Source organism: Anomalospiza imberbis, chromosome 17, assembly GCF_031753505.1.
Source record: "Anomalospiza imberbis isolate Cuckoo-Finch-1a 21T00152 chromosome 17, ASM3175350v1, whole genome shotgun sequence".
NCBI lineage: Eukaryota > Metazoa > Chordata > Aves > Passeriformes > Viduidae > Anomalospiza > Anomalospiza imberbis.
This window is the reverse complement of record NC_089697.1, coordinates 921,249-941,691: the sequence shown is the minus strand read 5'-3', so window position 1 is coordinate 941,691 and position 20,443 is coordinate 921,249. Positions and strand designations below refer to the sequence as shown.

The following is a 20,443-nucleotide window of genomic DNA, read 5'->3' as shown; positions in this document are numbered from 1 at the left end:
TTCTGTAGGACTTTAACACCACCCCCAACCAGCCCAGAAACCTAGAACTTGCCAATTAAATGTTCAGCTGGTCACTACTGCAGACAGTCTCTTGCCCCATGCTCCACAGGAGCCCCAGGAACTAGACCTAGGGTATGGCTTGGACTGGAGCCCAGTGTCTCTCTTGTTCCTTTCTAGGAAAATAATTCTTACCTAGTTCTACTTCTCAATGTACAGTATTTCAGAAATGTTGCACTGTCCTGCTCCAAGGGAATTAAAATTACCTTTTTGTTTTACTGTAATTAGATATTAAATGTATTCAAGTTTTTTAAATTGAAAACTGTACACACCAACTAAACAAAGTGGATCCCTCTCTGCAGCTCTCCACGGGGAAATAAATTTATGAATACATTTAAATGATCTATTTTAAGAAAAATTAATATAAACCCATGTCTCCTAGTAAGCAGAATACTTATTACTAGGATGATGATGAGATCAAACCAACTTTGCATTTCTTCTGTGTATGACATTATTAAAATTCAGAGAAGCTAGAGGCTTTCATTAACATTTGGGATTGCTAGATAAAAATTTGCAAAGTGCAGAAAATAAAGATGCTGATCTGTTTTTTTTGTAATAAGGCTGAAGGTCTGCCCCGTGAACTGTGACTCCACCTCAAAAATGCATGAGATTTCTGATCTCTATAAACAGAAAGTTACAGAAATTGCTGTTATTTGGCTTATTTAAAGACTGTGTTAAAGCTTCTCCAAAAATGGCTTTGCATAGCAGATATACGTAGATTTGGACTTAAAGTTACTTACTTCTTGTACTTGAGGCTTCCCCGTTGGTCAGCAGCTCAGGGTCAACCTGCATCCCATCCAGACAGACTGACAGATCTCCCACCACTTCTGCTGGCTCCCTGTCACCGACAAGGTGCAACGTCACCACTACCTGCTCCACTGGAAAAGAACAAAGAACAAAGGGAGCTTATCTTACTGCATGAGAAAAAAGGGCCTTTTATTCAAGAAGCCAACTTTTTATTTAAGAAACCTCAGTGATCAAGAGGGGGGAAAAAACCCCAAAACACCCCACAGAACTACAGCTCTACCTCTCCATTATTTTTTGTGTGGTAAAACCGAGCATTTTCATACATCATTAGAAAGCTATTGTTTCTACAAAAAGGGCAAAACTAGAGCATAATCATATTGCTGCCTAGGAAGGATTATCATTACAGCAGAAATTGACTCTCACATTTTTATAGCAATTAATGCACCTGCTCTCAATATAGAGTTAGGAAGTGTAATTCACTTTATTCTTGATTAAGAGCAGATACAATTTCTGTTTTCTGACTAAAAAGCTTCACATTTACCTAATGACATCCAGATTCACATTCAGAACATTTTCCATCATATCCCCAGACCAATGGTACATTCAAAGTTTTCAGTGAAAGAGAACTGTAAATAAACATTCTTGCTGAAAGGGTTTGAAACAAACCCCAGTGAGCTCCAACAGGTGCAGGGTGTTAGATGCAAATGCACTGACCCACGGGGATTTTCACCCAGATTCAGCAGGACAGACACTGCCAGGAGAGCAGCTCTCACTGCTGTCAACATTCTCCATCTGCAACACCCATGTGTGACAGCTGGGAAGCCAACACTTCCTTAAAGGACAGAACAAAAGCAGAACAGCACAGAGCTCTGTGCTGCAGCCCTCTGAGTGCTGGAATGGGTCTGTAGAATTCTGTATTCCTCCTTCAAGCTGCCCAGGATGCACATACTGCCCAAAGCCTAACTAGATCCAAGATTAATGAAATAATACAACATACCCCTGTAGCACTATTTAGAACAAAAATAACTTTACACATTTCCTGTCTAGCACCAGAATACCAACCATAGTTTGAATTTTTAAGCTATATAAAAGAAACTCTTTTCTTTCACTCAGTCTTGCACAAACTAGCAAAGCAAAAACCATCTTGTTTCCAGGGACACAATGGCAGCCTGTGTGTAACCAAAAAAAGATGAAACTAACTGAAAAAGTAGTAGGAAGCTCATAAAAGCAACCAGTAGCACCAAAAGGAACACTTAAGGGCCATTTCCAGAGGTGCACACAGCATTCATGTTCACTATCAGACAATTCCAAGGTACCCTCCATCTTGGACTTACGTTTCATGCTGTTGGATTTCAATGTCTCGTGAATATCCAAAGCAGCACTTCCCAGAAGGACATCAGACTTTAATGTTTGATGGCTCCAGACTCGAAAGTTTAATTTACTTACAGGAGTGACAATTCTGAAAAGAAAAAGTTGAGCACTGTAAGGGCATTTTTTGGTGGGGAAGGGGGTGAACTGAGCCATCTACTTCCACTGTCACTAGAAGTAATATAAGAACAAAGAAATAATGGTGGTAACATCAAACCATTTCCAATTATCACATTCTCATGTCACCTGGATATGTCATGTCAATCAAGACTGTTCATAGACCTAATAATTTTTTATTATTACTATTTTAAGGGAAATATAGAAAAACTACCAGCATATAGAACACAGTAATACACAGTAAGTTCTGTGAGAACAACTTCAAAGTAATTTTTAATGCTGATATTCTTTTTCTATAAGGAATACTCTAACATTTATACATTTAAAAATTATTTTCATTGTGAGAAATAGGTACAAATGACTGCTTATTTTCTCAGTGGATAATTTCAGCTGTATATGGTCAATAAGTCCAGACTTTCACAGTCAGCCAATCCCTCCAAAAGATCCACCTAACAAACCCCAGGGAGAGGAACCCCAAGAGGGCCTAACCTCATTTGCAGAAGTCACTGCACTTCTTTTTATCCTGAATCTGAATATAGGCAGCTGTGCCAATATATTTCCTAAAAACCAATTTACTTCACTAAGCTCCATGTAGCTTTAGTGTAATTTCCAATGAAGCTGATATACAGGGGGGTGTCTGTGTTTAGCTCTTACTCAACAAGTGCAAAAACGGCCCATGTATTATTGTGTGGATATGCACAGCACAAACCATGAACATTCCCATTAAAAAATGAAAGAGAAAAAGGAAAGCTTTAAAAGGTAAAAGAAAATTCTGCTCTTGTACACTTACATGCACATCAAGTGCAAGATTTTCTTTTTCTTAATATATCTCAGTGCAAATTAAGGCAGTAAATAGTAGCAACTAAAGCTTCACAATAATCTAAAGTACAATAAAAGTACAGATACAAAAGCAGTTTTCCTCAGGCAACATTCCAGATGCTTCAAGAAGAATAATCTACAATTTAAGTACAAGCAAATCACAGAATCACTGAATGGTTTGCATTGAAGGGACATTACAGCCCATCTCATTCCACCCCACTTTCCACTATCCCAGGTTGCTCCAAACCCCATCCACCCTGGCCTTGAACACTCCCAGAGATGGGGTAGCCACAGCTTCTCTGGGCAACCTGTGCCAAGGCCTCAGCACCCTCCCAGGGAAGAATTTCTTCCTAATATCCCATCCAGCAGGCCCTTGTGAAAAGTCCCTGTCCCGTGTGCAAGCACGGAGTGATCTTTATCCCAGAGTTCCATGTGACAGTAAGAAAACACTAATGTCATAGAACTTGCGTATCTTCTTTATTCACAATACAAATATTGGGCCAAGCAAACACCAACAGCTGTATTCATCTTGAATCTGATGTTATTTTTGTACTAACAATTTGCAGAAATTAAATGGGAATTTTGGATTTGTGCTTGAATTTAGAAGTGCACAAGAGAGAGCCAACTACCTATGTTATGGCATGGTACACCACAGTGGGACACAAAGAACAGCTACACTTTTTAGCAACAGAACTTCTGAAAGCTGTAACTTTAAATAAGACAACAAAAATGTGCATGGGACCATCAATTTTAATATTAAATTACTTTACTCTCCTTACTACTTACAGAATTAGAGCTCCTTTGATATGCCACACATAGCAATACAAAATATAAGCACAAGCAGTGTAATAGTTTGTAAATATCTTTTTCAGACTGTACTATGTTTACTCTAAAAATTATACAAATGTCACCACCTCATGCAACACTTGACTACTTGCTTAAAATAAAAACACAATCTTCAAGCCCACTGTCAATTGCTTTAATTTAGCTCGAATAAATTGGAAAATAAAACCAAACTTACACTGTAAGATGCTGTTTCCACTTTGGACTATTTGTATTGTTGCATTTTTCTGTCTTCTTTGACTGTCCATCTACTGAGACTTCCACATAAGGGCTAGGTCCAAACCATTTATTCTTTTCTTTTAGTTTTGCTGAAATAACTGTTAAGAAAGAGAAAAACCAGTAATTTACTCAGGAAGATTTCAATTACAAATAGTATTTTTCAGTTGGGTGCTTCAGTATTCAAGTGCCAGATCATTGATGCCTGACAGTAACACTCAAGGAAAAAACCACATTAGATGGATAAAAACCCTCTTGCATTCCAGCTCATTTATACAATGCCACAGCTCACACAAATGCCTAAAACATGCAACAATACTTTTGCAACATCAGACACTCTTATTAATCATAACTAGTACAAGATTCACAGAAGTGCTTAGGTGTTGAAAGCAGAAAATATCCTCTACAACGGTCTCCTGTCTATCACCAGCCAGGAGAATTCCTGGAGTTTATTACACTGCTTGTTAAAAGGCTCGAAACATGATCTGCCTCTCATCAAGGCACTGTGGAAAATTGCCACAACTTCTCATGGGCAGAACATCACTGAGAAAATGAATTTTGTGTGATGTTTTCTGTAGCTAAGCAAACTTACTGAAAAGCTGAATCCAAACCCTGGGTCCCAGTTGCTACCTCCTGTTCTAGCAACAACAACTCTGGACAAGACTTGTAGCTCTAGAGCCTTAATTCTGGTGGGGAGGGGGTGTGGTGGGTGAGGTTTTTTCCTGGTGTTTGGATTTTTTAAGCATTCAGTATTATTGACTGCAGCATTCCCATCTTTCCAAACACCACTGCTATGCTGCCTCCTTTACGATGTGTGTCTACCCTGATATTTGAGTCCCAGGTGTTCTTGGATTCACTGGTAACACTGAACTCACAAAACAGTACTGAAGACAAACATATTATCGTTTCCAGTTGGCCCCTGAATTCACTGTTTTAGCAAAAACCATCTTGCTCTTTTGTGTGTTTGTCACCCACCACAGCCTCACTACATCCTAAAAAAGAAATTACTAATTCAGGCCCATCTGGCTAATCTCCCCAGATTCCCTTTATAGCCTATGCACCTTTAGAGATTTAGAGAAGTAGCTTAGTATAAACTGCTCCCAAGGAACACTCCTTCTCTGTGTATTACAGACATCTCACAGAATTTAACTCATTAATTTTCACAAACACCTCCCCGCCCTTCCCCTCCTGTCTCCAGTACTTCTATGCTATAGCACCTCATACCTGAACATCTCTAATTATCTCAAAGACCTGCTTTGGAGCAGCAGAAATCAGCAGACTTGTACCTATTCTCTAAGTTTGTTCTTATCCAGACCGCCTGAAACTTCCTTTAAAACTAATGAGGGCAGCAGAATGGAGCACTGAGGCTAGGGCAGTTGGGAGGTAACACCTGCAAGTTTGCTGCAGATCATGGCTGAACATCTACAGAAACTCAGACCTGAAATTCAAATACCTCAGTAATCTCAATTCTAAACACTGAGTCATTTATTCATTGTCTTTGTGTGAGTCTCAGGCCTTTAGTGGGGAAAGCCTTGGACAGTAATCACCACTTCAATCCTTGGCTCTGCTCTCCACCCGTGTGTGGACAAGATAACTCTGTGAAAACCTCTTCCAATTTCTCTCCAATACTAACTCGTAGGGACAAGATTTCTCTACAGCCTCACAGCCTACTGAGTAAACACAAGCTTGTGACTTAAGAAGGACAGCTACAGCCTGTGTAACAGTGAGATCCAACCTCCTTCCTAGTCTAAAGCTTTCTATCTAGTTTTGATCATTCTTTCCATCCCCACAATGTCCCTTTTCTGAAACTACTGCATAGGCCCACAGGTCTTCACACTGAGGGTGCAAAATTTACTCTTGATGCTTGTAAATAGAGAACTTCACCCACCCCTGGATCTCCCATTCAGTTCTGATGCCTCAGTTAAATTTCCAGAAAGCAAAACTGAGGAAACCTTAAAAAGTAATTTCAACTGCTGCTCTGTTGGTAAGGCACTACAAAAAGCAAGGGCTGTAATGTAAATCCATCTCCAAACAATCCAGAGTTGTTCAATTACAGTGATATTCTCACCAATGCTTTTATTAAATTTTTTGTCCCTTTTTTAACTCATTTCAATGGTGGCCATAAAAACATGCAATAAGGGAGAAGTCATAAGTCAACTTCAATGAACAGCAGTATCAGGAAAAAGTGTTAGATTTGATATTATGCCAAGTTTCAGTAAGTGCAAGCAGTATCGTAATGCACTATTACATTTCCAGGAGGACAGCCTGTACAATTTAATTAACAGCAACCAAAAAGAATTATTCCTTTCTTTTTTCTTTTACACACATATGTATCATTTCAAAATGCATTTTAGATAAAACCTAGAGTAAAGTAGTTGCCAAGTAATGATGGCCTAATATCAATCCTGACTTCTCTTGGTTGTTTTACAATGTAAAACTTCCTGAAATGCAATACAGTAAACTCTGTTTAATTGTGGAAAAACACTGTCACATTTCTAAGCAGAAAAGATAGGTAATTTCAGAAGGCTCACCAGTGATCTGAAGCTGTGATTTCATGGACAACCCACTGGCTGGTCCTGATCTGGACCCACTGCCAGCCATAATATGGGCTGGATCTTGAATCTGCATGAAGAGAGAATACAAACATTTCAATACTCAGAAGCTCAAAAATTCATCTGGCTTTTGACATGTGGATACATTATAGTGCAAACAAACCCACCATACTTGGTTTTTGTCTAGTTCCTTTCCATTTCCCCAAACTACAGAAAATCCTTTACAAAGGGCTCAGTCTCGATTACATGACTTGTAACTATTTAGGTTCTAGGCAAAAGAGGTCTTTTGATTTTGTCACTTCAATCTGCTAATTAATGAGTGACTAATGTTTTAATTCCAAAGTTTGCTGTACCTCTTAAGTCTAAAACACCTGCTTGTCTTGATGTCATAAATCCTGGGTAGATTTATTTTTTTGTGCTAAGTACTACTTGGTTTTTAAAAATAAACAAACACCACAATCCACAAGCATAGCAAAATGACTGAAAATAAAATATTAAATTAAAAAGGGAATTTCAAATTTAAAGAAACCTGCTTTTGTATATTTTTGGTTTTATCTGGTCAGAGCAAGTATACAGACAGGGACCGTAACACTATGAAGCACTTTAATAAAAAAAGAAACACACCGCTTTTGAAAGAGATCAAGACAACTTTCAGTTACTGCAAAACTTTTCTTCTTGACACACCCCAACCCTCACACCAAGGCTGGTCTGATCCTCCCAGCCCAAGGCAGCACAGGTTCCTCCTTGCAGCATTTGGTTTTGTGGGGGCAGACAAGGTGGACAATGTGCATCATAGAGCTTCCAGAGAAATTAAATAGTGTACTATTACATTAAACACAGTCATCATTCTGGAAATACCCAGAATACCCCTGTCACCTATTAATTTTTAAAACACATTTCATCTCAGCATCTCTTACCAACTGAACTGCACTGCAAAATGAACAGCCTGCTGGATACAACTTCCAGAGCACTCGATGCATTCCTGTCATGCCTTGTTCCCTCCTTTGTGCCACTTCCACACTGTCTCACTCCTCAGAACCTACTGCAAACCATTCATGCACCTCTCTGGGTGCCCCCCTCTTGTGGGGCTCAGCTGCTGTGTCCAGGGAGCTCCTCTTCAGCCCTGAGACCCCACTGATGCTCTGCTTTGGGCAGTCGCCAGATAGGACCACAACGCAGAGCAAGCATCCCATGCCAGCTCTCAAGCACTTTTCTGCACCCATTACTTTCAACAAGGAAAGGAAAGCATTAGCTTGGGCTGCTGCTATCTGTATCATGAGTCAAAAGACTCCATTTATGAACTTACAGTTGATAACACCACAAGCAGTTTATCTAACCCCAAACATGTTCAGCCACACCAAGGAAACCAGAATTTGTACAAGGAGATCAGGTCTCGATATGGCAACTTTCTTTTTGGAGGCTGCGATTTGAAGCAAATGTCTGTGACACTGACTGCAGAAATCGTAATCCCACAGGTGTTTGAAAGTTGGGAAATGGGTAATTCTTACAGCCTGCAGCTTGCTGATGTCAGTGTTTCCAATTGCAAAATGTGACACCACCAAAAAAGATACTAATGGCTTGCTCAAATAGTATTTGGTGTTATTAGTAGAGTTCAATGCTGCTACTAAATTTCAGATGTGAATCACACAAATTTGAATGTTAGCGTGAAAAAGATTTTAACGTATCTAAAAAGTAGCCTAAATTTAAATTATTTAGAGGGCAATTCTTAATTCTGCTCCTGTGACTGGTTGTACCAACCTCCCCGAGTATGTTTTATGCTGTATGAAAGCAATCAGATTACATCTAGATCAGCACAGACACACTGGATAGTCTGAAGGAGCTTGGATTTACAAAAGAGCTTCCAGTTCCCAGCTGGAGAAATAATACTGCACAGAATACACCTGGGATCCCTGAAGGGGATCACTCTCTACTGAACTCCCACACTAAGCATTTACACCATAGAACACTCATTCAGAAGCACGTGTTAAAGCCAACTTTCATTTCTAACCCAGCAAATACACTCATTAAAATTATTTTAGTAACATTTGATAATTTTCATTGAGAATATGCAGAAGAAATCTAGCAGCTTAACCACATCTGAAATTAGTGTCCTGCAATCACCTGCTGAGTTAACACATGTGGATGTATAAATGTCTATGATGGGAGACACGGCCTTCACCAACAACCAGCTTAAGGAAAATTCCAGGAATACACTGCCTGCCAAAACTTCTAAAAAAAGAGACTGTACTACACATTGCTTAGTTCTCTCAGCTGCTAGAAATTTTCTAATTATTTTTGAACAATAAAATTGAAAATACTTATTTTATTGTACTCTTGCTAGAATCTAGAGGCTGTGCACCTATGGCAAGCTCCATTAATTAACCAGGAAAAGCAGAGTTCCAGAGGAAGAAGAAGGAAGCAACAATTTACCTCTGCCCTGCATCTCAACATCCCTACCTCTCTTTCCATGTTTTCCAATACCTTGACTCCAGTGCTTCTTCAACTCCCCCTAAGTGCCTGCTGAGAAAGACTCCATGTGAAAAATGCCACTCACTTGTTTAGATGTTTAATAGTAATGAAAATAGTAATAAAAATTAGGACAATAAGATTTTGGACAATTAAAGTTAGGACAATAAAAAGCAAAGAATTATGGACGTCTGAGAGCTTTTGCTCTGCCACAAAAGCACGTTTTGCTAACAAAGGATTAACCTTAAAAGCAATAGCCTATTGCATATTCATATATCTCACACATGATTCAAACACTCCTTCCAAAACTAAGGGTGTTTCTGCTTAAAGCCTACTTCCCCCCTCATCTTGTAAATCAATCGCCGTGGTCCCTTGAAGTCTGCATTGTCCCAATAAGGAGGCAATAAGTCTTCTCTTGGAATCTTGGTGTCTTCTTGTTGTTACCTCTGTGCGAAGCATTTCTTTGTTATCCATTCCTCGAGCTAGTTACAAAAAGTATCTTGTATCACACAGTTTCTATTTTAATATTATCCTATAGCCTAAAAACTATATTTACTACACTACTTAGAAGAAATTAATACAGCACTATTTAAAAGAGATTAATACAGCATAACTTTCCAACATAACATATATAGTATTCATTTTAACATTTCCAAAGAGCCAATCATATAATATGCATTTTTCACACTCCACAAGCAGAATAGCTGGTTCCACGCCAAGCTTCCAGCAAGGAATAATCACAGAAAACACAGTGCACCTTTTCTCTCAGCTGGGCCCTAATTTAAGTCCCTTTCCTACCATGCATGTATATACTTTATCTGGATTTTTCACAACTCATAGAAATTTCATCAACTTCTCTACCTCCATCAGTTTTTAGCTGGAATGGATTAGTAATTGAGAAAGTCTGTAGTGAAATGCTCAGGAAAATGGGAAGAGAGCAGGTAGAATTATCAACACCTAATTCTGTTAGGAAACTAAGCTAAGATATACTGATTAGCCAAAGAAGAATCTGCAGTGATTAATGAGCTAGACTTAGAAAGAAGCAAATGAGAGTACAAAAGGCAGTAATGCCATCAGTCACACATATTCGGCTGTTGCCTATTTACACTTAATTTTTAACATTTTACTCCTCTTTATGTAACAAATACACCAAACAGATTTTGTTTGTGGGTAAAAAACTACTCTATTAAAAGCTGCAGATTATTTCAACTCTGAATTGGCCTAGGGCTACTTGTAAGCCTAATCACAAAATAAACAAAACAATCCTCAATCATTCTTAAAGTACTTCCATCCAGTTTTATTATAATAGAAATATATATTATATTCTAATAGGAATGTAAAAAGCAAATGTCTTTATAAATTCAATAAGAGCACTTTCACAAGTTGAAACTGTCATTTCAAAGCTGAGAATGCACGTTCAAGTTTTTTTCGGCAGTAGAAAATCAAACACATCTTCATGGATATTTAGGGATTTTCTGTGGTTTGGGTTGGGTTTTGAGGTTTTTTTTTTGTTGGTTGGTGTTTTGTTGTTCTGGTTTTGTTTTGTTTTAAATTATAGCAAACTCCTATTGCCATTTTTCTCCCAGATGTTGCAATTCACTTCCAAGAAACTGTCAGAATCTGAAACTTAGGAACATTAGCTGAAACGTTTGAGAGCTTTGACAGAACGACTGTGGCAGCGTAATGGATGTTCAGAGCATGATCAGGTAAGTATGATTTTCTCAGAAATGAACAAGACAAACTGTGTGGCATATAAAAAGATAGAACAGAGACAAAGTATCTTCTTGCAACTAAAAATAAACCACTGAAATAGTTGTCTGAACTTCCTCAGTGGCTGCATACCTGCTCCAAGGGAGGTTTGATTCTGTAATATCCTACCATAATACGTAAATTATTAGATAAATTATACTCAGCTTCATAATTGCACACACCATTGTTGGTACTCGGGCAGGTTTGAACAAACACTACTTAAAATAAATCTGCCTCACAGCAGGAAATTCAGACCATGCATCCTTTTGGTCCTGTTCTCTGAATCCCACCTGCAGTGCTTTCCCAGCAGCTTCCCCCTTGGCCTGACCCAGTGCTGCTGGTGTATCTTCATCCTAGACAACAAATTTCCACCACAGTTTACAGTGCGAGGGGTAAAAGAAGGAGGAGAGTACAACCTAAATGCTACACTGGGAAAAAGGAAGGCAGCAAAGGAGGATCTCAGTTCTTTTTCTAAGAAATCATGAGAAAGCTGCTTTTATCCCCACCCTTTTTAGTGCTTCCTGGTTAAACCAAAGGAAGGGAAGAGCTGGGCAGGAGCTCCTCAACCCACAAAAATCAGAGAGTATCGAGAGGAAAAAAAAATGCTATCAATGGATTGAGAGACCTTCAGTGTCACACCAATTTAACTTTATTTAAGTGACTTGATTCAGCACTGGAATTTATCTGGTAAGGAATCAGCTCACTGAAGAAGGTAATTTTGTTTTGTATTTATTTGGAAGGAGACACTGAGGTGAGAAGGAAACCCTGTGACTGTATTATATACACATAGCTTTGGAAATATGTTGGCACATGCTCTTTATAATTTAAAAAACACTGAAGTAATTGCACATTGTTGGCTGTTTTAAGTCTTATATTTAGTAATTAATTTTAAGAATAGGCTAAGCTGCTCTTTGCAGGTGTTCCTATTGAAAGTGCATTTGCCATTTCAATAATGGAGAAAAAAACCTGCATAATGAAAAAAATTCTTTTAACATACCCAGTAATTTTAAAAATGATTTTGAGAACCTCACTATGTGACAGGAATACAGACTTTTGGAAAAAAAAAAACCATAAAATATACAAAATTTTGTTCAAAAAACTGCATGTAAAATGTAACATGTCCCTTTTATCAACAGGTACATGATAAATTCATGCACTTTTTTGTGTGTGAGAAATTACAGAAATGCTTCCTCTCCTTCCCCCCAAACACTGAAGCCTCTCTTTAACTGAAGGCATGTATACTGTGGAAAAGGTTTTTCTCTTTAACGTTCGCTATTACTACACAGTAAGTCCAGGGAGTTTGGCAACTTGCTTAGCAAATTTGCAGTTACTTTTCAAGCTTCATCTTTAAAGTAAAATGTGGTTTGACAAAGCTGGTTTTAGTGGTTTACATATTTTTTTCCCCTAAAATAAGTTTTAAGGACGTGGGCAGGTTTGCTCAAACAAGTCAAAAGAGACAAAGGGAGAAACTGCTGAGTAATCAACCAGGGAGAAAAGAATAGACACAGATTATAAGACTTTTGAGAACATGTTGGAAGGGAAGCAATTATGAGGTTTGCATCACAGGCTATTTATATAAGGAATGGATCAGAGATGTTTAATACAGAATGCAGCTTGGCTCCCTTTGGCCATTACTCTGCGAGCAGCACTACATCCATTCACCAAGAAGTCTGGAAAATCCAAGCAGTCTGTGCCAGAATACAACTTCTGGAATTTAAAATGCCCGAATTGGTTTTTGTACAAATGTCAGATACGTGATGGGTCTGAAAACAGGCTGTGGGCTGGATTACTGAGCTGTGTGGTCCTGTCTCTCCTGCCATCAGAGGCAGCACAGGCACAGCTTCCTGCAGCCTCCATGCTCAGGTTATTCAGGTACAAGCCAACATCCACACAGCTGCTCTGAGAGAAACAAGAGAGATCCAAACTTTAAGATACGACTGGAGCCCATTCAATACAGAGGCTAAAAATATGGTTGTGGGGAATACAATTTAATCGGTTTGGGAAGCAAACCAAGTGACATGACCTTCAGAAGCTGCAAGGAGGGACAAGCAAAATATATAAACCACAAAACAAATGAAAAAGAGGAGCCCAACTTCTGTCCTGACCCTACAGTAGACTTACTAATGAGAAATCCTTGATGCTGAAGTAGAAGCTTCATCTACTATCCTGTCTTAAAATTGTATATTTTTTCATACCTGATCCATCTATACAATATATATAATCTACTGTACTCCTGGCTCAATAAAGGAATCACTTTCTTGTTACAGCTCCTTACAGATGATCATTTCTGCACCCTTTCCAAGAGTCAGAAGTTACATCTTCTCTAAATCAACAGGTCTAATTCTACAAGTGAGATTATCTGAATCTGTTCTCTAGAGCTGCCATTCTGAACTCTTCTACTGAATCTTTTACTGCTATGAGCAAACATACCTTATAGAGAATGTAATGAAGATGCTAAATTGAGATGAACAAAGTAGGGATGAAAATGTGCATAAATCAGCTAAACAAGAGTTAAAATGGCTTTGATTGATAACAAAGGGCACTTCTTCCAAGAATAAAACAGGAGTGTTTGTGTCAAGGCCAGGATGCCTTCACTCTGATAAGACGCCAGCACAGATGCCTGACCAGCGAAACAGCCTGTGCTTCAAAGAGGAGAGTGCCAACAGGGTTATGTCACATCACATATGTCATTCCATTTCCTGTCAGCCCAACAGGAAAACAGACTGTAACTTTAAAGAGATGGATATTCCAAATAAGGAAAAAACAAGCAGCACTAGCCTCCACTGAAGATTTATGGAAGCTGAAGTAAGCCAGATTCTGAAGCAAAGGACTAGCAAAAAACAACTCTTGAGTCCCAGAGGATATAAAATATCCATATGTGAAGTAGTTTGTTATCACCAACAGGAACCTGAAGCACAATAAACAGTGACAGACACCATTAGTTCCATCCTCTGCAAAGCATGACAGAGACACTGGCTATCCCACCTCAACACACGGAAATGTTCTGGTGTCTGAGAGTACACAAGTGAGAGGATGAGTTAATGAAATGTGTGAGACGGTATAAGTAATGTCAGATTTTAAAGATAAACATCACATTCTCTGTGGTAAAGAGAGGGACACTCTTTACCCTGTGAAGTCTCATACTGAGTTTTGTTTTACTAACTTCCTGTGACCTCAATGCAACACGAACGACGAGTGTGACACCATACTGATATACAACAATGGCATCAAAAAATGATTGTCACAAACAGATCTTAAATTACAGCAGCAAACACTAAGAAATTACATACTATCAACCTTAAACACCTTTTCTAGAAACAATTATTTAAGCAACAGTAATCCTCAGTGCTGATTCCCTGTTCCTAAATACCTACCACTGCAAGAGAGAACTGAGCATGGGAAACTCTTCTGAATCTGAATTTTTTAATTTGGAAACGTTGAAAAACATTCATCCTGATGACCAAAGCAAAGACATTACCCAATGAAAGGCAGAATAACTGGAAACGTTGCAGCCAGACACCCAGTGATACTCACTTTAACTTTTCCCTGAATACTTGGGATCACCAGGTAGTGTTCCTTGTGCAAATGGCACAGGTTAGAAAAACTGGTCTGTCAACTTCAGCCTAAGGAGAAAAATGCTTCCAACACTTCTTGCAGTCCAAATTAAACTGTCTTCAGGCCTCCCAAACTGGAGACTTACAGCAAAATTATAAAGAATTCAGTCATTAGCATTTCTCTGCAACAAGAAGCCTGCTTATAAAACCTGCACCTCAGCAGAAATCATTCACACTACTTTTTTCTACACACGTGTCATTTCATTCTGAATAAAAGAATGGGGAAAAGACGTGTAAAGAAACAGAACTGCAATATAAAAAAATTCCAAGAAAGACAAGCATAATTTGACAGTTTTTCACACTTTCAGTATGTTGTGGTTTGACACGGAAGTGAATTTTCTCAGGAAGTTGGGTCAAACCAATCAGTGGTCAGGTTTGGATATTGGCACCTGGAATGACCACTGAAGGTATGGACACACCTCTGAGAACACAGGGGGTTAAAAGCAAGAACTCCCAGGGGAACTGGCTCTCTTTGGCTCCGGTCAGAGAGTCTGCCTGACTTGAGTCCCATCAACAGAAATTCCCCAACCACAAGCTGTTCTTAGACTAAAACTGTGGCAGGCAGGACAAAAGGGATAAAACTGGCATTGCCACCAACTCAGACAACTTCCCGATGGATTTCCTTCCTAATTAGGAGGATGTTAGCTTTTACTAACTTTTAAGAAATGCTCAAAGAATGGAAAAAGAGAAAAATGTACACGAACATCATATGCCTTTTGCTTCATTTCCAAAAGCCTGGCAAGAGCAGCCAATGCAGAGAGCTGCACAGGATAATTAAAGCCATTTGTAAAAACAAAGAGATGGTCTATTTTTGTTTCAGCCATTTCCTTCTCATGGTACAATCCATGAGGACAACAATTCATATATGCAAACCACTAAGCTAAAGCTGGTTCACTGCTGTAATCTTCAAAATACAGCAATACTTAAAATGGCTGGTTCTTAAATGCTGCCATTGGAAAACATCTATGAAACTTGGCATGCATGGTAACCCCTGGTACAGAGAATTAAACTAGTATTAAGATGACAGAGGAGAAGGCAGTGAAACTGGAATAGTTGTAAGTAACTACCACAAACTCAAACAGATTTTTGAATTACTGGATTTACCTGTAAATTAATTGGACTTCAACTGGATTAACTCCTGCATTTTACAAACCAGTGCTTTTAGAAATTAATTTTGGCCTTTAAAATTCTTTGCAAAAAAATCTTTGGTAATCACATCGTTTCAACAGAACACTGCACTGACTCAGAACTGTTTCATTCTAATGTTTCTGTGATGAGGTTTCAGAAAGATTTCTCAGTGGGAACTCACGACCAGAACAAAGTTACAATCTGTGGAGTGGAAAGGTAAGTAGTTACCTTGCTACCTGCACAACAAGACAAATTGCTTTTCATTCAAGAAACCAGATATTCAAGCCTGCTCCTTTACAGATGAGAGTTCCCAGGCGTTATCATGGGCTGGCAACACACAAAGTAAAAGCTCATTTATAGCGGTCTGTGCTCTTTTATCTAGTTCATGATGGGCAAAACTCTTTCCTAGGCCCCCTTTTCTGGAAGGTCAAGAGTTTTAATTCACTGCTGGCTGTCTTTTCTCAATGGACACCCCTAAAGGTGTGAGCACACAACAGTTTTACTTATCAAACACACCTAATCCTATTTGGTTGAGGAGGCAGAGTGAACACCTGGCAGCCAGTCATGGTCATCCCACCCCATTGCTCTGCTCTGACCATCACATTTCTTACAGAATGGCTCAAATGAAGTTCAGCTTGCAAAACACAAATTAAACCCACAATTTGAAACCCACCAGGTGACAGTATTGTGAGCAGAGAGTTTATACCCTTAAAAGGTAAAAGTCCTAGAATTGGGAATGATTTGACTATAGAGTGAAACAACTCCTCAGAATGAGCAATAATCTTCTTCCACAAGGAAATGCCCTTTTAGCATCTCCAAAATACCTCTGACCTTAAATATTCCTGTTACTAGGACTGTTAGATTGTTATACAAAGGCATTAAGTTCTAGCAATCAGAACTCTCATATCTTGTAGAAATTAATTACAGCTTCCCCTCTTAATTCTTCCACTGCCTTGCACTATGAACCATGTCCTACATGTACTTTTGAGGAAACAGAGGTTAAAAAAATATTCTGTGCTGTAACTTTAGGGCTACCCTTTCTCAGAGAATAAGACAGATTGAAGCAATGTAATCAACAGCATGTATTTCCCTAACAGACAATAAAACATTTTATATTTCACTTTTAAAAAACCACAACTGTTACATTTTGAGGTAAAGAAAGTACCTAGAAAGTATAAACAGTAGATTTTCAGTGGTAACCTTGAAGAGAATTTTCTCCAGGGAAAAGCACAGAGTGTGGCCAGACACTTGCAAGCAGTGACTGTTAAACTGCTCTGACATTAACCTGACCAGGTATCTAAGAACATTTAGTGCTTTCTATAAACTGCAGCTGCTTGATAAACACAGTATCTTACACCACACAGCATCAGTTATGGCTCACCCAAGTAACATCCCGCCCTGACTGTAGAAATACATCTGTTTTGTAATTCAGAGATCAGATTTCCCAACTCAACTCACATTTTATCAGAAAGGATGAGTCTGAGCCCAAAGAAGCACTCAAGAGAAGTACCACGAGGTAGTTAACAAAACAGTAACCCAAAACAATGTTTTGTTCCATCTGCCCTGTAAAAGCTTATTTAGCCCTACAGCCATGTTTAGCTTCAGCTGGCTCAGAGGCAGAGAGGTTCCTACAAAGCAAAAATACCAAGCTTGAGCATCTCAGTCAAATATCCATGGTGCTGTTCGCATCAGATTATTTTAGACCTTACCATGACAGCATGCAAAGGAATCTTCTGAAGAACTTTACCCAAAGTCCCTTCCTGACTATTGCTATGAGAAGGGGAAGGAAAGAATTTATCTGGAGGCCTCTGCTTATCACTGCTTCAGCTGCATGACACAGCAGTGACAAGAGATAGCCACATAAATCCACAAGCCATAAGCTACTTATTCATGTTATCAAAATAATTCTTGATTAGGGCAATGAAATAATCTTAATGTGATCACTCAGAGGAAAACCATTAAGTCAAAATTTTACATTATTTCCCCTCCTTTAGGCAATTTTCTTACTTATAATCTATTAACTGATGACTGCCTGGAAGAGGTATTTCAACAGTTTTCATGTAATGCAAGAAATCAGTAGAAGCAGTACAGAAAAATACAAACTAACACTTATGTATTTAAAACAAAGGCATTGATGGATTAAAACCATGAAACATGCAACACATGAACGAAACTCGAAATAGTTAAAAGACACCAGAAAAAAACCCAAATATTTGATTGTTGTGAAGCATCCAGAAAATTATGGACAAGGAGACAAAATACACTGAATAGGCACTGACTTTGAAGTCAGGGTGCCTAATCTTGTGAAAATTTGCACTGAGGATGAGAAAAGTATGCTTGGTTTAACTCTTGGAGATTTCTGAAAACAGTCTAAACAAGTGCCAAGCTACATTTATTTCTTTACCTCTCAAAAGACCCTTTCCATGTATTTCTGCTCTTCCCTATGTCGTGCACTTAAGCAAAACACGATCTAAGAATGATCTGAAAATAACATAAATGAAAATGGGTTACTAAAACAGTATACAAGGATATCTTAAAACAAGAACACATATCTAGGAATTGCTTTCAATTTCTTCCTTTTATTGTTTTTAATAGAAACAAACAATGATTTGGGCTGGAAAGGGCCTCTGGGGGTCATTCTGTCCAACGTCCTCCAAAACAAACCCAAGCTGTTCAACTGTCTTGTAGAAATGTTCACTACACTCAACTAGGAGCAAAATACAAGTTATAATAAAGGCATCTTAACAGATATTCATGTTTTCAGATACAATGACAACAAAGTGAGTGGCTCTGAGGCTTTACACAAACACATGCTATTTTACTAGGGCAGAAATGTGCATAATGGCATCCTTAACATGCCAGCCTTTCACATCTCCCTACCACACTGCTGCTGAAACCTACCAAGGAAACTAAATCACATTAAACATGAAATTACAAAAAGATGCATTCCTTAGAAATTTTATTCCTCTTGATATTGGCAAGAATATGGTAAGAGATTTCTCACAGTTAGTATTGCTTACTTCTGTCAAAACTTCGTACCACAAATCAAACAGCTTCACTAAATACACGGGAAAAATCTAACAGTTAAAACAAACAAACCAAACATTGTATACAAGATTTATTTTGTTACACGATTTAATTCTTCGAAGTGCAATCTTTTTTTTCACTCTATGCTTGTACATTAATTTCAGATGGCTTTCAATTGAAAGACTAAGAACAGTTTCCAAGCTAACTCCTTTGGAAGGACTCACCTGCTCAGTTTTTCAGCTACTCCTTTAACACCTTAGGATGTGTATTTCCTTGCACCTTTTATTAGTAACAATCCATATAAATGCTTCACTTATTCTCAATTTAGGTGGGGTTTTTTGGTTTGTTTCTTCATGAAGACTTTCACTGCTGCTGCATTTTCAAAACTTATTCATATAGTACACATTCAGAAAAAATTAAAATAAAAAGAATAATAAAACCTGCATTTAAGAATAAGACTACTTCAGCCTATACCAGCTAATTCCATTGTCACATGGCTTCTAAGCTTCGCTTCAGGAATTACTTGCCAAAACAGACTGCTGTTTTCTTACAGAGCCATTTTCACCTCCTGTACTTTAATCTTCCTAAAAACTCTGTGCCCACACCTTTCAGAATTACTGTAGTCAACCTGCCTCTCCCTGCTGTAAAACTCTCTGTTTTGCTGCAGCCCCTTTCACAACAGCACAGCCTTTTCCAGTAATGGTCTCTGAACTACCCCATGAGGATTTGCTGTGCCCACACCCACAAGCAGCGTAGTACAACAGGAATGGGACCATGCAGGAAGGTCTGCAGACCCGAAACCCACATGGGGTATATTCTTGGAGTTTTAGTTTGGAACAGCTCCACTGGGATCCCACAGTCCCACACAAGCAGGACCACAGCTTCCAGTTTAGTTTCGTCCAAAAGCAACTCAGCTTCCTTGATCCAAGCTGATTTCACAAGTCAAATCAAGTGCAGTCTGTGAGAACATTCAGTGGATTAATTTCCAAAGTGCAATCCTTGTGCAAATTAAAACAATTAATCCGCTAATGAAGATTGTTTCTTTTCCTGTTCTCTCTGCTATGCATTCTAGCCATGAGGAAAACCTCCACAGGTCTCTCACATTCACTGACTCAAGTTCACTCTTTTTGCATTACTTCTGTTCACCTTCTTTAATTCCCTGCACATGAACAACAGTATTTTCATGTGTGACCTTGCTGGGCCACTTTGTTTCTAGACTGCCACCTTTCATTCCATTCTGACAGTTTCAGAGAAGATTCTTTTTCAGAATATTTTCCTTTATAAAATTATAAAAAGGAAATTCCAAAGTTTCTCACTCTCCATCAGTGGGACAGTGGGTGTGCTTTTTCCCTTCTGCGCAAAATCAAGGCTAGACAATTGCTTCTACAAAACTACTAGGAAGTTTTAACTACTGTGCTCTGGTCTAAGAAAAAAGAGAGTATTTTTAGCCAAATAGATTAAGATTACAATTAATGTCTATTTAATATGAATGATGAATGCTGTAGGTAAAAAGAAAAAGTCTGTCATAAAGCACAACATATTTGTGTCATCAAACAGGGTAACACTGTCTCCCTGAGGCCTAAGTGATGAGCCAGACCACAGAACTGCTTGTTTCATGTGGAAGGAGAAGCAGTCACTGAGTACCACTATCTGTGTAAGGACAAGTGTTTTTTTATCACAAGGACTATAAATTTCCAGAAGTATTAAGCATCCAGAAAGATGCTGAAAAACTGAAGTTTC

At 38.6% G+C, this 20,443-nt stretch overlaps 1 protein-coding gene across 3 annotated transcripts in view; it reads right to left on the bottom strand.

Annotated features, from left to right (window-relative positions):
- The window catches only part of ITCH (itchy E3 ubiquitin protein ligase), a 58,359-nt gene that overhangs the window by 25,874 nt on the left and 12,042 nt on the right, over positions 1 to 20,443 (bottom strand). For all 3 annotated transcript variants that reach the window (XM_068207430.1, XM_068207431.1, XM_068207432.1), the window contains exons 2-5: positions 6,699 to 6,789; positions 4,130 to 4,268; positions 2,139 to 2,263; positions 798 to 935 (exon numbers count right to left, since the gene is read on the bottom strand). In XM_068207430.1, coding sequence (XP_068063531.1) covers positions 798 to 935; positions 2,139 to 2,263; positions 4,130 to 4,268; positions 6,699 to 6,768 — 472 coding nt within the window. In that variant the 5' untranslated portion in view covers positions 6,769 to 6,789. The remainder of the gene's footprint in view (positions 1 to 797; positions 936 to 2,138; positions 2,264 to 4,129; positions 4,269 to 6,698; positions 6,790 to 20,443) is intronic.